We start from the raw sequence: 15,762 nt of genomic DNA, 5'->3' as shown, positions 1-15,762 counted from the left end.
CCGGTGTGTCACGTTTTGTGCTGCTGTCGGAAAGAAAACTTTACTCTTCCCGTACGTGCTGTGGCGCTGTGGGCAGCGATGGGTGTTACCGGCATTGCGGTGCCGCGCTGTGGGTGTGCGCATGCGCGGGGCTGCGAAAGCGCGCGGGCCCCTCGAGCGCCATGGCGGGAACGGCGCGCGGCGGCCGCGCGCTCGGAACCGGGCCCGGCCCGGCCTCAGAACGGCGGCACCGGGAACGGCCCGAACGGGAACGGCCCGAACGGGAACGGCCGGAACGGGAACGGCCCGAACGGGAACGGCCAGAACGGGAATGGCCGGAACGGGAATGGCCCGAACGGGAACGGCCGGAACGGGAATGGCCGCACCGGGCGGGCGGCGCGGCCGCGACTCCGAGCGGGGCCTCGGGCCGCAGGAGCCCCGGCACAGGCGCCGGGGGCAGCAAGGACTGGCCGAGCGGCAGGTGAGGGGGCGCCGAGGAAACAGCGCCCGAGCCCTGTGTCCTGACTTATTTTTATTAAATTATTGACATAGAGAGTTTTGAAATGTATAGCTGTTTATATATGTGTGTGTATACATATATATATGTGTGTACATATGTATACATATGTGGAAAACGCCAATCACTTGGGTTTTAAAATTTTAAAAGTTTAATAATAAAATGGTTATAAAATATTAATACAATTAGAGTAATAAAATTTTAGAGTTATGGCAATTACAAGACAATATAAAGCAAAGAATTACGGACGTCGGGATGCTCTCGGACACTAAGTCACAAAAAACATGCCTTGTGAACGAAGCAATAACCTTAAAAGCAATAGCCTGTTGCATATTCATATATCTCATACATGATGCATTAATTCCTTGCAAATTAAGATCTTTTCTGGTTTTTGTAAACTTCTCCTTAATCCCGATGGTTCCATAAAGATGGAGAGAAGGTGGAAGAATGTTTGTCTTTTCTGATAGAGGCAGTAACTCTTTATGGGCTCTTGATTATCTCATCTTCTCACTTGAGCTTGTAATAAATCCTCCATCACAGTTTCTATTTTAACATTATGTTGTAACCTAAAACTGTATTTAACATACTACTTAAGAGAATTAATACAGCATAACTTTGTAACATTACACATATAATATTCATTGTAACAATTGCAAAAAGCCAATCATAAAATATGCATTTTTCACACATATATATATACATACATACAATGTGTGTGTGTGTATATATAAATACAACATACTACATTGCATGTAGTATGTATTATAAATATTGATTTATAATTTGAGATTACACCATCATTTGGTTTACGGTGATTAGTAGGTATGAGTGTGTTGAAAAATTGCAGTCTTCAAGGTTTAAGTAATAGCCATCTTACAAAAGCTGGCTTCCTGGTTTTTAAGTAGCTGCATAACATATTTTTGAAGTTGTTAATGTTTGGTTCATGTTCTCATAAAACGAAATAAATAACTTGGTAAGGGTGTTGTGGGCTGTCTCTACATTTGCATGGGCATAGCAGTCCAGGTGGTAGTGCCTCCATCCTGCCTCTTGAAATAACTGTATGAGAGCTGCTGCATTTTCCTAAATATTCGTGGCAGCTCTGTTAAAGTGCATTTTATGTAAAAGCAGCCTCTGATTCATCAGTGCATGGGCTGAGGTTTCAGGCTTACTATAACACACTTCTCTGATAGATCACAGACCACGTGTAAGACAAGAAACAAGCTTTCTATAAAGAGTTAAAATAATTCAGCCTGTGTGGGACTTCAAGTGTTTTTCCCAATGTATATTTGGTTCTCAGTGTTCACGGGTGTTTTAGACCAGTGGAGGTGCAGATCCTGCTGTGACCTAAACTTCTGCATTTCATTTTTGCAGCAGTGCCTTGTACTGCTCTTCCAGCAGCGATGACGAATTTGAGACGTGTAAGTAATGACACGTTAGTTTGTTATGGAGAAGTTAAAAAAATTACACATTTCTGTCTAATTATAGTGAAACATTTTTATATGCTTCATTTCTTTCATTGCTTGTGCTGCACAGTGTTTCTCTCTTTGCAGTGCAGTCTTGGTTTCAGTGCCACAGGGAGTGTTCTTGAATTGCCTCAAGTTTCACTCTTTTTGTCTTGCATTGTATTTTTCTTGCTGTCTCAGTTTTGTCTGTTCCCTATCACTTGCTTCCTTTTTAGTCTCCAGAGACTAGAAAGCTGCTGACAGCTTTGAGAAATTGAGAGTTGGAATTTTATGTGAATATAATTAGGGTTTTTTTTTAATACTTTATACCAAATTTTTACTAGTTGCAAACTTAAAAATGCATAACGAGAATACAGAACCTTGTTCTTAATTAATCTTTTTTTGTTTCAGTTTTAGCTAGACTGAAAACTCCCAAATCTGTTTCTAAAAAGGCAGATGCAAGGTGGGTGCTGTCATTAATGAATTTTCTGTGTTCACATTTTAGTGTTCTGTATAATATTTATATTTTACATATTTAATCAGAATAGAGAAAAACAATCTAAAATTTTATTGATTCATAGGCCAGTCTAGGAGAGAGTGCAGACAGACCTATTACATCTTCAGTTATGTTCAGGGCAAATGTAAAATGGGATATTTGGAGTTGCACTTGTTGTTGCCATTCCTATTCATGGATGCAGTTGGTGACATTTGCTGTGAGCAGCTGATATGTTATATTGGGTGTCTCTTTTTGGATTGCTGTTTTAGTAAGGCACACTTACTGTTCTGTTTTTCTGCTTACTCCTACCTTTATTCCACAAAATTAGCTTCTTTTTTTGCCTTACAGTTTGAAAGACTTCATTGATGACTCGGATGACTTCTTCTTGGACTTGAAGGTGAAAAAGAGTACAACCAAGAGTGGTAAGCAATCATCTATAACTTAAAAAAATGAAAAGATGCTTTACTGTTCTTTGTGTTTTCCTATCTTTCAAGGGATTTCTTCTGTGTTAAGACAAAGGCCCGTCTCCTAAATGCAACTTCCAAAACTTCAGGCTCTTTCTTTTAAATTGCAGCACAGAAAGATCTTCAGACCTCAAAAAAGCTGATGACTCCTGGAAAGAGAAACACTTGCTGCCAAGAATTGCAGTATCCAGACTCTTCAAGTGACACTGAAGATTCTGTCTTTGTAGACAGTCCATGGCATAACCTCCAAAAAGATGGAGTGAAAGACTTGAAAGAGAGTCCGAAGTGCATAAATCTTTCACCTCCACAAAACCAGAAAGACTCAGTTTCCAAAGGCAGTCTAGATTTTCTTGTTAGAAGGAAAGGAAGAAGCTGTGAAAATACAGAAAATAAATTGCCAACTGTGGCACTAGGACATGGTGCAGGGGTGGAATCAGAGAGCTCAGATGACAGTTTTGGATCTTTAATGGAACGGATAAAGAAGCGAAGTCTACCCCGTAAACCAGTCTTAAGCACAAGTAGAACTATCTTTCAGCCAAGCACAACAGGTGAGCAGTCCTGAGCTAACTTGCAGTGGTAATTGCCTGGTTCTTTCCACTTGTGTGGCATCAGCCTCTGAGGTGCAGCCCAGCACCTTGCAAAGGATTTTGGTGCAATCAAAAATTACTCCTCTGAGCATTCAGAAAAGTCAACTTGTGCTATCAAGATGTAAATTTTTCAGTATTGCTTGTTTTTATCATTGTAGGCACTTTCCGTTTTTAAAATTATTCTGAAAGCAAATCTGGTGGATCCTTCTGGTGGTTTCTAATGATTCTGTGATTTCTTTTTTTAATGTGTGCTGTGTAATCCTATGACTCTTCTGTTGGGACTAGAAAACATCAAGCCACCCTGCAAAGATGCACAGCCCGTGAAAGGGGAGGGAGTCAAAACACGAAAGCCAAAATCCATTTCACTTCAAGAAACACCTTCCATGATAACGACTCCTGCAAGAATTCCTGGGAATGACTCAGTCAGTTGCTCACAGTCAGCAAAGACAGAGAAAATGTGAGTGTTTCTTCATTGTTCTAGGACAATTACAGATGGACAAAGAGATGCTAATCATTTTGCATAGGATAATGTGATTCCTCTGCTACCTAGAACTTCTACTAATTTAGCATTTGTTCATAGTTGAGTAGCTGGAAACCAGAATTTTCAGTCTCCAGTATGACAGGGAGGATGTACATGATCTCTGCCTAGGGGAATTGATGACAAATCTGACAAATCTTCTTTGTAAATGTTACCTCTCTTGCTATTCCTTGTCTTTTACAGCATGTGGTGACTCTACAGATTATATATATCCAGCTGCTTACCTCTGAAAAGCTATCAAAACTGATTCTATTAGTAATTCATGCCTTTTAAACAAGAGTGTATTGATTTTTTAAATCTATATCCTTATAACTTTGAGAATTCATGTTTCTTTTTCTATAAGTGGATGCAGCTTTGGCTTTTCAAAATAATGCATTTTTCATTTCTAATAGCTGCCCTTATTATGCCTCCTAGCCATGTACTGTTTCCTTTAATCATTTTTAGTGGTGTATACAATACCAAACCTTTAAATGATATCTTTAAAGGTGAGACTTTAAAAGGTCACAATGCCTGCAGCATTGGAGTTAGTAATCCTGGTGAAGTATCTGCTTCTCCTGAAGTAATCCCTGAGCATTCCTGGACTGTCTTTCTCTGTTCCTGAAAACATACCTTTATTGTGATGATCATGGTAGAGCGGTTAATATATTGATTAAATTTTGGTGTAGTTGTGGCTCGCTGTGTCGCAAAATCTGAGTCTCTTTTCCTACTTAGGAGTCCTCATAATCTAATTTTGTGAATTAATGAAATAACTGCAGGACTGTTGCAACAGCTCTGGCCCTTCATGCCCTCAGAGGGGTAAGAAGACAACCATGGGCCTCATGAGGGCAGGCTGGTGGAAAGAGTGAGGAGAGGTTTATGCCACTTGAAGCATCCCTGAGATCTTTATTGGCTTTCAAGTGGCCATTACTTTTCCCTTTGTTTTTCCGTATCTCTGTACTTTAGCAAACTGCTTAATGGCTTTTCTTGCAGGCTCAGGGTATGTTCAGTGCCTGGCTGTTTCTTGCAAGATCTTTCAAATCCAGCCTCCCACTATGTGAAGTATTTCAAGAAAAATAAAGAGGAGCTGGCCCAGAAGCTCTACACGCTGTTTAATAGTACTATCTTTGAGCAGAAGGTTGGTTTCAAAACAAGAACTACCATTTAAAATGCTGGTTAATATGTTGCTCCTCACTTTCTGATGTGATTGCTCTTTATCCTCTTCAGGTTGCAGAAGTTAAGAGTTATAGCAATGGGTTATGTTTCAATTAGTCCACGCAATTTCTTCTGAAGGGGTTTGTCACCACCATGATGCAGCAGTTTTCAGCTTGGCTTTGCTTTCCCAGCTGTAGTGGAAATGCTGCACGTAATCTGTGTTCCTTCCTATTGGATGTTCATGTCTGCCTTTCTGGAACAGATTAAAAAGGTGGTTTAGGGTGAGCATAAAGCTACAAGCTGTGTTTCAAATTTAAAGTCCACTTCCAGAGGACTGCTGTCTTGACCTGGGAACATCATCTGGTATACTGGGGACTCCCCTCTGGAGAGAAATGTCCTTGAAAGGAAGGGTACTGCTCTCAGTAATTCCAATGGGATTTCCCCCAGAAAGGAAAGTGAGGAAAGTGGTTTTTATGCAGATGATAAAATAGTGATGAGCTGACAGGCTGAGGTCATGATTTCACATAAAACTGAGCTGAACAGACTCATTATTGCTGGAGCAGAATATCTTAGTGCTCAGTGCTTCAGCCCTGTACTTGGAGGTAAAATAGAAGGAACTAAGGACTTCTGTCTCACCCTACATTGTGAAACTCCCATTGTTGGTTGCAGAAAAACTGATGGTAGGAATAAGAGGCCATGAAGGGGAGTTGGCGTCTTAAGTGTTAAGGGCACGTAACAGAAACATCCTGGACTGGCTTTGCACTAAATACAAGGGGGAGCCAGAGGGCCAGAAGGTAAGAGAAGAGGTAGGAGAGGGGAAATGACATGCACTATTTTGTTTTTCAGCTACCAGAGAACATGGTGATAATCTGGAATAAGAAAATGAGAAAAACTGCGGGGTACTGTGTAACGGGGCAGAGGGAAGGCCCTGAAGGGAAGCGTTACGCTCGCATTGAACTCTCTGAGAAAGTCTGTGACTCTGCAGGTAGGTCTAAGAAAGAGTGTGTTGATTCTTTGAGGAAGCAAGTTTTAGAGATAAAAGCATAAATCTCATGCTTAAGAGATCTGGAACTGGAGCCTGCTTTGAAATTTTATATTATCTTGTATAAATAAATACATGTGTGGATTTATCCACATTCCACAGCCCTTTTGAGAGGCTGGGCAAATGTACAAAATGTGAGAACAGATGGAGTCACACTACCTCCAGTATTGTTTTTATTTCTTAATGATTTGAAGACCTATAGGCTAGGTGTTAGACTCTTAATTCTGTGGTATAATGGCAGTCTAAAATCTGACTTCTTCCATCACAGCAAGACACCTTGTTGGTAGTATTTAAAGCTGGAATAAAGACAGATCAGTGCCAAATTAAGTTCTGTTATGTGGTGCTGTGATTGTTATTTCTCCCTCATCCCCTCTCAATATGGGAAAATGAATCACAAAATGGTTTGGATGGAAAGGGATCTTAAAAACCATCTTGTACCAACTCCCTGCCATGGGCAAGGACACCTTCCACTATAACAGGTTTCTCCAAGCCCTGCCCAGCCTGGCCTTAAATACTTCCAGGGGTGGGGCAGCTTTAGCAACCAAACAAAAAACCCCAAGCAGATTAGGTGTATGGGGGAGTAACGAGGATGCAGAATTGGGGCTGATGAAAAACTGGAAAAGCACTAAGTAAAACCTTGTTTTGGAGCATTTTATCTTATCAAGACATTGGTGGTTTTAACCTTCAAAATAATACTTGAATCTTAATACTGAATGAGTGTCAGAGGCCAAAAGCAGTGACCAAAGGTGAGCTTGTTCTTCCCCACACCTGACTGAGGTTTGTCTTTGTTTGCTTTACCTCAAGATCGCCTTCGGGACACGCTGATCCATGAGGTTTGCCACGCAGCCACCTGGCTCATCAACGGCATTCGGGATGGACACGGGCGGTTCTGGAGGTTCTATGCCAACAAATCAGCTGTAATTCATCCAGAACTGCCGGTGGTGACACGGTGCCACAGCTATGAGATTAATTACAAATTCACCTATGAGTGTGTTCGCTGCAAAGCTACGTGAGTAATGTTTTCTTCTTGCATATGACTGCATATCAACTTTCTAACTTGGCAGCCTCCTGTGTCTAGAAATCAGGGTTCTCTGAAATAGTAAAGCAATTTCTTACTCTGATGGTTTCTAGAGCCCACAGAACCTCAGTATGTGATTTCACATTTGTTTCCAGGTGGTTTCAGTTCCAGTTCAGAGGTCAGGACAGGCAGAAACGTCACCTGAGGACCAGTGGTGATGACGGAAGGTCTTTGGGAAGCATTAAGAGATACATACCTAAGCTTTGAAGGAACAAATCCTCATTGAAAACTGGGCACAGAATATTTGACAGTGATTAGATGAAACTACCAGAGGAAGCTTCCAGCTTATAGTCCTGATGACTTTAAATTATAACGGCAACCTCACAGATGTGAGCAGCACCTGTGATGGGAAGGATTGACACTAGGACGCAACCTGTAATAATGACACCATTTATCTGTGTTTTTTTAACCTCAGGATTGTATGTGTGACTCTCAGAAGTACTAGAAGGAAACACCTTACATATCCTGAAGTGTTTATTAGGACTGTGCAATGCAATAGTTGCTTAGATGCAACAGAGCATTGAGAAGGTTTTTTTTATTAATCATGTCTTTGAGGAGAAACTCCAAGAGGCCATTGATGCATGGGTTGTAGAGGGACTTGGAAATGTTGTAGCACTTCATACTGGTAGTCTGAGAGTAGAAGAGACAAAGGAAGGAACCAAGCTGAAAAAGCAGTGGAAAAAGTCACAGGGTAGAGAAGTGTAACACAGATTTGATTGTACCACTGTGTAATGTATTGTTCTAAAATACTGCCTTAGTCATCTGACCTGAGCAGCAGAGACAGGGGCCCTTTCCCACGAGTCTTGTGGAATCCAAGTGCTCGTTTTGCCTTTCAGGATCGGGCGGCACTCGCAGTCGCTGGACACGGCGCGGTTCGTGTGCGCCTTCTGCGGGGGGCAGCTGAGCCTGCGGCAGCCCGCGGGCAGGAGGGGCACCCCTGCCAGGACACAGCTCACGCCCTTTGCCAAGTATGTGAAGGAAAACTATGCACTTGCTAAGAGAGAGCAGCACGGGCTGAGTCATGCAGAGGTCATGAAGAAACTCAGTGCTGATTTTGCTTTGAAAACCAAGCTGGAAGATTCCTTTTAATCTCAATATGCCTCTTTTCTTGGTGCCACTTGATTTTGTATAGAGAGTAGGAAAAGTTCTGGGCAGCACTTACACATAGCATGTCTTCAGTGACTCCAGTGAGTAAGGGATTTACTGTTTCATCTGGGCAGCTGTTAAGCTGTAGACTCTGTGTGTGTGCTGAAGAACTGCTCTGTGTGCATCGGGCTGGGATTGCCAGAGGCAAGATAGTCCAGGCCCACCAGTCCAAGTCCTCTGACTCTGAATGACTCCAAGGCAGGAAAAGGGGCATAGACCCGAGTTGGGCTTCAACATGGGTTCATGGTAGGTAGATGATGCCTTAAATTAATTTCTCCAAAGCCCTTTAGCCCTCAGTAAATAGTGTACTTCTATCACTGAGATTTCATAGAAACTAAAATACATGCAGAAGATCAGGTTGGGGAAAGCAGATTCAAACACTTTCCCCAAGAATAAGGAGGTCTTGTCATGGTTTAAGTCTTTCATATAAAAAGCAACTGAATAGTGTTTATAATGTTTGTGTCTTCTGTAAGCAAATTGCTCAGGGGCTTAATAATTTTGATAATCAATAAATGCCAGTTTGATACAAACTCTTGCAATGAACCAGGCTCCTTTGTTTCAGTTTAATCACGGCTGTGCAGGAATACAGAACCCTGGTAACCAGCCCAGCTCTCCTGGCTGTGGATCAGCACAGTCATTACCATCCTTTTGTCACTGGGATTACAATCCAAGGATCCCCATTCCAAGAAGCCCAGGGCTGCTGGGTTAGCTCCCAAGAGCCCTCATGAAGCCTGGGCCCACTGGCACACCACCCGCCCTTCTCCAGCAACGATGAAGGTAAAGAGCATTGGAACTAGAAACCAACAGCAAAAACAACAGTACAAATCACTGACTGTTCAAAGACTGATTAATTACTGATTATTCACAGCACTTCTAAGGAAAAAGAAAACAGTAGTGAGCAATATACTTCAAGAAGTTCTACTCTTAGGGCATTTGCCAGTAGAAACGTAGAAAGAGTGAAAAGTCAAGTCTGACAAAGCAATGGGGTTATGGGGCTTCCACATCTGACAGCACTTTACAACTGCTAATCAATACTGGCTGTCACTGGCAGGGAGTGCCTCTTCCTCAGCTCTGTCACTGTAACTGTCCCATCCTTTGCTCACAAGACAGAACACAGAGGAGGATGTACATGATGGGGGATACTGTGAAATGAACAGCAAAAACATTTACAGAGATTAATTCAACAACAGCTATTTCATTCCGGTCTTGGAAAACTTCTGCAGTTAAGTTCAGCATGGAAGAATGTCAGACCAGTATATCTATGAGTTCTCTGCCTAGCATCTTAGCATTCTTCCCTCTGGGAAGGAACCACAGTCCTCTCACTGAGCCAGCAGAAACAGTTCATTTTCTAGAGAACCTCAGTGCTGGGCACACACCAGCATTACATGGAGTAAGAGAATACAGACTGACCAAAAAATGCAGACACTGGCACTTGGTAGCATTCATTTAATTTTTACTCCCAACATCTCTAGCTTTGGAATTCTTTATTTGGTTTGACATACGCTAATACAGATCTTATGTCAAAGATCTTCCAGGTCTGTTCCCAAGCTTCCCTCCCACCTCTCACCTGCCTGGATGAATGACCAGTGATCCAGAACATTACTAGGTATAAGATCACAGTCAACTGAAGCTACTAAGAGAAGGCAGAAGGTGGCAGCATCGATATGACAGCAGGGACACACTTTTCCCCTGTAACCCTCATGTTCCTGGAATACATATAAAGCAGTAGGACTTCTGTCAGAACATAGAGGGAGAAACAGCAGGTTCCCTAGGTGTGTGCTCTCCAGAACAGGAATCTTCAGGTGCTGCCCAGCCCCACCACTGAGCCAGAAGTGCAGCAGCTGCAGACACTGCATTGCTTTGCACCAAGCTGGAGCAGGTAAAGTCCTGATCCTGGAGCTGTGCTCTTTGCTGCAAGAGAAGAGGCACAGCCAGTACCTCCACTGAGGCAATGTAGGGCCACCCTTCAGCCTGGAGTAGTTTTGAAGCCTTTTTCATGTCACTTTCCTGAAGGGTTTGCATTTCCTTCTCACTCTAAAGCAACAAGTTCCTCCAGCAGCTGCTCCTTCTCCTGCTGCAGCTCCTGCAGGCGCTGTTTGTTCTGCTCCAGTCTGTCCTCAAGCCACTGCAGCAGGGGCCCACTGATGGCAGACATTTGGCTGCAGAGGTTCTTTGTGAACACTGCAAAGAGCAACAACACATCATGCCAGGACAACACACACAAGACTCGGTGTGCTACAACACCCCCAAAGCCAACAGCCAGCCAAGGAAACCCTCCAGCATCCCGGCCACGGCAACCACACAGGAAGGTCCGAACCAGCAGCTTCTAACAGGCAAACACCATTTCAGTGTCACCTAGGCAGGGATGACAGTTCTGCAATGAAAGTCTGCATACAGCTAATCACTGATGCTAATTAATTTCTAAATTTAGAAGCATCACAGAATGCCTCATTTCCTAAAGGTGTGAGAATGAACAATGGGGTGATAAACTTGGAACAGAAATGGGATTAGGATTCACCCCATCACCCATCACTGGCAAAAGGAAAGATGTCACACCCATGTAACACCCATAACGTGCCAGGAGATGGAAGTATGCATACAGGTCAGCCAGCCACTGTAGGATTGATCCCGGGGCCTGTGGGGTCTGATCCAGCTAGCTCTGGACCCCCAGCCCCTCTCAGTCTCACAAGGACAAAAATAAAAGACTGGAGCCGCTCTTTCCTCTTGGGACCAGAGTCCCACTTTATTGTGGAACCACTCCAGGGACATCCAAGGGAGGCAAAGAGAGGAAAAGAGGTCGAGGGTCTCACTGGGGGAGATTTTAAACCCAGGGGAAGGGAGGTGGGGGAGAGGGGCCACAGCCAATGGGATACAAGTGAGGAGGGGGGGAGGGGAGGAGAGGAATGGACCAGGGAGAAACCACCACCAATGGGGCTTGGAGGGGAGGGAAATACAAACATACTGTTCAGTGCAAAATACAAAACCCAGTGCGGAACAACAACTAAATAAACTTTAGTGCAATGCAACAAGACACTGCTTTAAAACTTAACAAATTCCAAATCCCCTTTCCTGTTTCAACAGAAAAAATAACCTAAACAAACCAAGCCCTAAGCCCCCAAACAATCCCAAAGTCCTCAGTAATTTTAACCAATTCTACAAAGCCTGAAGGATACAACATTCATGATTCACCCAGGATTAAGGTGTTTTACAGCCTTTGAAGTTTTTTATTTTAGGTTCCTAGTTATAATTCTGTTCCTGTGTAACAAGATTCCATCATTTTGATTCTGGGAGCAGCACCCTGGATTGTCACGTGCAAGAAAGGAATCCTTACCTGAGCCATTATGGATCTTGGTTACAGAGTCAAGATGGGTGAGGCTAAGGGACGGAAAAGAAAGCAGGTTAGAGACAAGACAGCAGGGAATTGTGTATTAAACACAGGGAATTGTGTATTAAACACAGGCTGTAAAACCAGTTGCCCACAAATCACTAACCAGACCACAGGTACACCCAAACCTCTTCACCTGCTGAAGCCCTGCACATTCACAAGGATAACACAACCCGTGATCACAAAACTCCAAAATTCTGCTGCTAACCCCAGGCTCAGTTCTACAGACTTCAGTAAGTTCTACAGAAGCACAGGAACTGCTAATCCTTCTTAATTTCTACATCTTTGCTAAACTTTGGTAATCTTAGTAACAGCAACAGTAGAACGTGCCAGCAAAAAAGCCTTGGAGAGGGGCAGAGCCCCAAGGCTGTTACCTGTGAATTCTCCTGTAGGCATCCTGTTCTTCTTGGCAAAGGATCTTGGGCAGCTCCACGGCTGACTCCAGACAGACCTTCCCAATGGTTTCATGGGGGACAACATGAATGGGAATTTCAATCCTTTCATATCTGGAAGGTTATGAGATGTAATTAAAAGCAGCAAACAAAAAAATGACTCCTACAACCTTGCAGCAGTCCGTCCAAGGCCTGGCAGTGCTGCACATCCACTTCTGGGAAATATGCTGGAGCTGACAGGCAAAGGGAAGCATTTTATATCCACATACTTGTCTTGAGTTTGAGTTTGAATTGTAAGGTGCAAACCTGAGGCCTCTAGCCCTGAGTGGGCGGCTGCCTCCTAAAATTCCGAAGGGTGCAGGATGTGTCCCAGACCCAAGCTGCCCCCACCTCAAACTTGGGCAGCCCTGGCAGTGCCAAGCACCTCCTGCAAAGTGACATCAGGAACCTGGGCTGGTGAGTTCTGTTTCCCATGGAAAAGGGCTGGCACTCGTGTCCAGGCCCTGCGGCCCCAGGCTCAAACTCTAGAGCTGGAAGCAAAAAGGTGGTGCTACACAATGAATTCCAGCACAAATCCACACCCTAACCTCAAACCTTAAGTGAATAAATTATCTAGGATAAAAGAATCACTCCGAATCTTTAGATTCTCTTCCAGCAGCCTGCAGGAGCAGAAATCAGGAGACTCTGTGCAGGCATCTCTGTACATTTGCTCCTCACAACAGGCTGAGAAGCCACTTATTAGAGACAACCCAGAGAAAGGAGACAAGACAAAATACAATCAGACATAATATTCTGTACTCACTCTGAGCTCTTCTGGGCCTGAACAGACTGGAAACAGGTATAGAGAATTCTGCCTGTCTAAGAGAGACAGCAGAAAGTCAGATTCCAAAGGCAAAAAACATCTAAAGGGCAAAGACACATTCCTTTAGGAAGCTTTCAATAGAATTCCAGATGTTTTGCTGTGATTTGCTTGCTGGAGGTGCTTAAAGCATACATTGATAAACCCTTTAATGGTGAAAAAACTCTTAAGCAGCAGCTGCCTGGACAGCCTAGACCTGACTGTCAGCTTATCACACATGCCAGCCACGCCTCCTGGAGAGGCTGGAAGAGGGGCAGAGCTGTGTGTGGTGGACACTTGAGGGAAGAGCCCTGGCCCATTGCAGAGCACACTGCAGCTGCTGCTGCAGCCCCCCTGGGCAGCTCAGAGCAATCATCACTTGTTCTCCTGCCCTTGAGATCCAATACAAACCACTCCCACCGTGCTTTCCATGTGCTCACAGCACAGCTCTGCCCTTCTTGCAAGCTGCACCCAAGCACCTCAGCTCTGCCCTGATGTTTCTCATGAGCCCCTGGAGGGTTTGTTGCCATTTTTAAGTTGCCTACCTTGGTGTTCTTGTCCTCAATGAAGCAGGAAAAGATCAGCCCTACAAAGCCCTGGTCCATCATCTGATACATGGCCTGTGTGCGGACATCTGCAGGGACAGAAATGAGTGAGAGCTGCTCACCTGCAGCACTGGGAAATGACCTGCCACCTTCTGAAGGGTGATCTGGAATCTGGTAACAAATGTCACAAACTTTATGTTTATATCCTCATTCTGGGTGAATTGAGTTTAAATAAAGAACCTAATCCAATTTAAAATCTAATTAAGTAGCAAATCTTAAAAATAGAAGTTGAGCTCACAAAACCAAGAAATTATCTCACAGCCAGCCTGCTGCTACAGATCACCAGGAAGTCCAACACATATAAGGTACTCAGGTACTTCTTTTATGAAAGTTTTCACCTATGCATCAACACTCACAGATATCAGAAATCATCACAGCAGGCCCAGGATCCCCACAGCTTTTTTGCTGTTCCCCACACCCAAGGTCTGGTTTTTCCATCTGGAGAACAGCAGTACCAGCAGTGGCTGATCTGTGACTCCTGGGTCACGTCTGAGTCCTTGGAGAGCCCACACAGGAATGGGGCGACACTGGCAGGGGCCCCTGCAGCCCACCCAGACAACCAGGGAACATTTCAGACCCAGAGCTGGGAATGTGCAGCTCTGGAGCTCCAGTGCCAGGACCAGCAGCTGGAGCTTCCCCCAGAGCCCAGCCCAGGGCTGCTCTTACCAACGTGTGACGGCCACACGGTGATGTGGGGGTGGGAGTGGTACCAGCCCACCACCCTCATGGGACGTCCTGTCATCTCAGCCAACCTGTGTGGGGGTCAAGGAGCTTTTGGGATAACAAAGGGCTGTATGTACAAGGGAAAACAGCAGAGTTTTAAAAGGGCTTCCTATGAGTCAACAGAATTCCAGATCCCTTTGGAGGAGTGATAAGAAACAGAGCAGGGAGCTGATGGGAGCCTCTTCCCCAGCACCATCAGGTGTCACCGCTGCAGAAGCAACTGGATTTTGTTTGCATGTGGCAGCAAACAACGTTTCAGCAGCTGTCCAAAGCAGCATCCCTGAGAGTGTGCTGGGAAGAGGCTCCCCAGTGCAGCAGCTGGAGCCTTGCTGACCTTTCCTCTTCCACTCAGCCTCCCTGCTGAACTGCCACCCCCCTCCATAAACACACTGCAGTTCTACCTGTGACCAAAGACAAAACAATGATAAAAAATTCATAACACAGCTCCACTGCAAGGACTGGAACCAACAAAGACTCCGGGGAAAGGCAACAGCCCACAGCCAGCACAGCCCTCCCAGCTGAGCAACTGCAGGAGGGAGCAGCTGACAGCCTCAAGCCAACTGCAGGCCTAAAATACAGCCCGTGAGAAGAGCTCCGAGGTTCAGCACTTCACTGGCGAGCTGCTGCTGCCTCTGCTGAAGGATATCTCTGCTTCAGTGGAAGCAGCTGAAAGCTGCTCTGGTGAGATCTCCACACGGTCTTTCCTCTTGTCCGAGCGCCGCAGGATTATCACAGAATGGATGTGGACGATTCGGCTGGTGTCCACCTAAGGACACAGAGGGGAAATCGGTGATTGCTCTGCTGAAGAAAGCACAGCCCGCAGGGCACGGCCGCCTGCTCTGAGCGCCACGGGGCACAGGTGCGCACCGCAGGGCTCTGGCCATAGGAAGCTTTCCTGACTCAGTTCCGAATCTCTCCGAGCTGACCGACGCGCTGGCGGCTGCCGGCGCTGCAGACGAGAGGGGCGCCGGGGCCGCTCCGTGCGGTCGGTCACGGTCCGCGCCCCGCGTGGGCCACGACCCGCAGAGGCAGCGCCGCCACCCGCCCCTCCCCGGGGCCGCCCCTCCGCGGGCGGTACCTCTCCGATGCAGAGCCCCATGACCTCCTCCTTCTCGGTGCTCAGCGCGTGGTTCAGGCACACCAAGAACGCGTCCGCCTCCAGGTGCACCGCCTGCACCGCCATCTTGCCTCCTGCCCGCCCGCCGCTCGCCCCGCCCCCTCGGCGCACGGACCAATAGCAGCGGCACCCGCGGGCCCTCCCAGCCAATCGGCGCGGCCTCCGGCCGGGGAGCGGTGCGGCGCGGCGGAAGGGCCGTGCCGCCCACGGGAGCGGCAGCGCGGGGGTTCCGCCCGGCGGCCGAGGCCCTCGGCGAGCGGCGGGGGATGGCGGGGCCGGGCC

At 45.8% G+C, this 15,762-nt stretch overlaps 2 protein-coding genes across 3 annotated transcripts; one reads left to right on the top strand and one right to left on the bottom strand.

The window, feature by feature from the left end:
* The first annotated feature begins 106 nt into the window (after positions 1-106).
* On the top strand, positions 107-8,950 carry GCNA (germ cell nuclear acidic peptidase). Of its 2 annotated transcripts, none has more exons than XM_012573191.5 (10): positions 107-460; positions 1,871-1,914; positions 2,350-2,401; positions 2,783-2,856; positions 3,009-3,446; positions 3,771-3,942; positions 4,993-5,137; positions 6,001-6,139; positions 7,001-7,205; positions 8,111-8,950. In XM_012573191.5, the coding sequence occupies exons 1-10, from the start codon at positions 162-164 to the stop codon at positions 8,361-8,363; spliced, it is 1,821 nt and encodes a 606-aa protein (XP_012428645.5). In that variant the 5' UTR covers positions 107-161; the 3' UTR covers positions 8,364-8,950. The 2 variants fall into 2 exon arrangements, with proteins under 2 accessions (XP_012428645.5, XP_030128813.4); XM_030272953.4 differs by having other exon boundaries at positions 110-460; positions 1,868-1,914.
* Positions 8,951-9,249: 299 nt separating this feature from the next.
* Positions 9,250-15,602, bottom strand: BRCC3 (BRCA1/BRCA2-containing complex subunit 3). The gene is made up of 8 exons (XM_004176479.6): positions 15,442-15,602; positions 15,010-15,129; positions 14,307-14,394; positions 13,581-13,669; positions 13,000-13,055; positions 12,180-12,311; positions 11,752-11,795; positions 9,250-10,601 (listed from the first exon to the last, which is right to left on the bottom strand). Exons 1-8 carry the CDS (start codon positions 15,544-15,546, stop codon positions 10,450-10,452), a joined length of 786 nt encoding a protein of 261 aa, XP_004176527.4. The 5' UTR covers positions 15,547-15,602; the 3' UTR covers positions 9,250-10,449.
* Between the last annotated feature and the right edge of the window lie 160 nt (positions 15,603-15,762).

This window comes from Taeniopygia guttata, chromosome 4A (genome assembly GCF_048771995.1).
Source record: "Taeniopygia guttata chromosome 4A, bTaeGut7.mat, whole genome shotgun sequence".
NCBI classification, from domain to species: Eukaryota; Metazoa; Chordata; class Aves; order Passeriformes; family Estrildidae; genus Taeniopygia; species Taeniopygia guttata.
The sequence above is the reverse complement of the archived record's forward strand: the minus strand, read 5'-3'. Positions and strand labels throughout refer to the sequence as shown.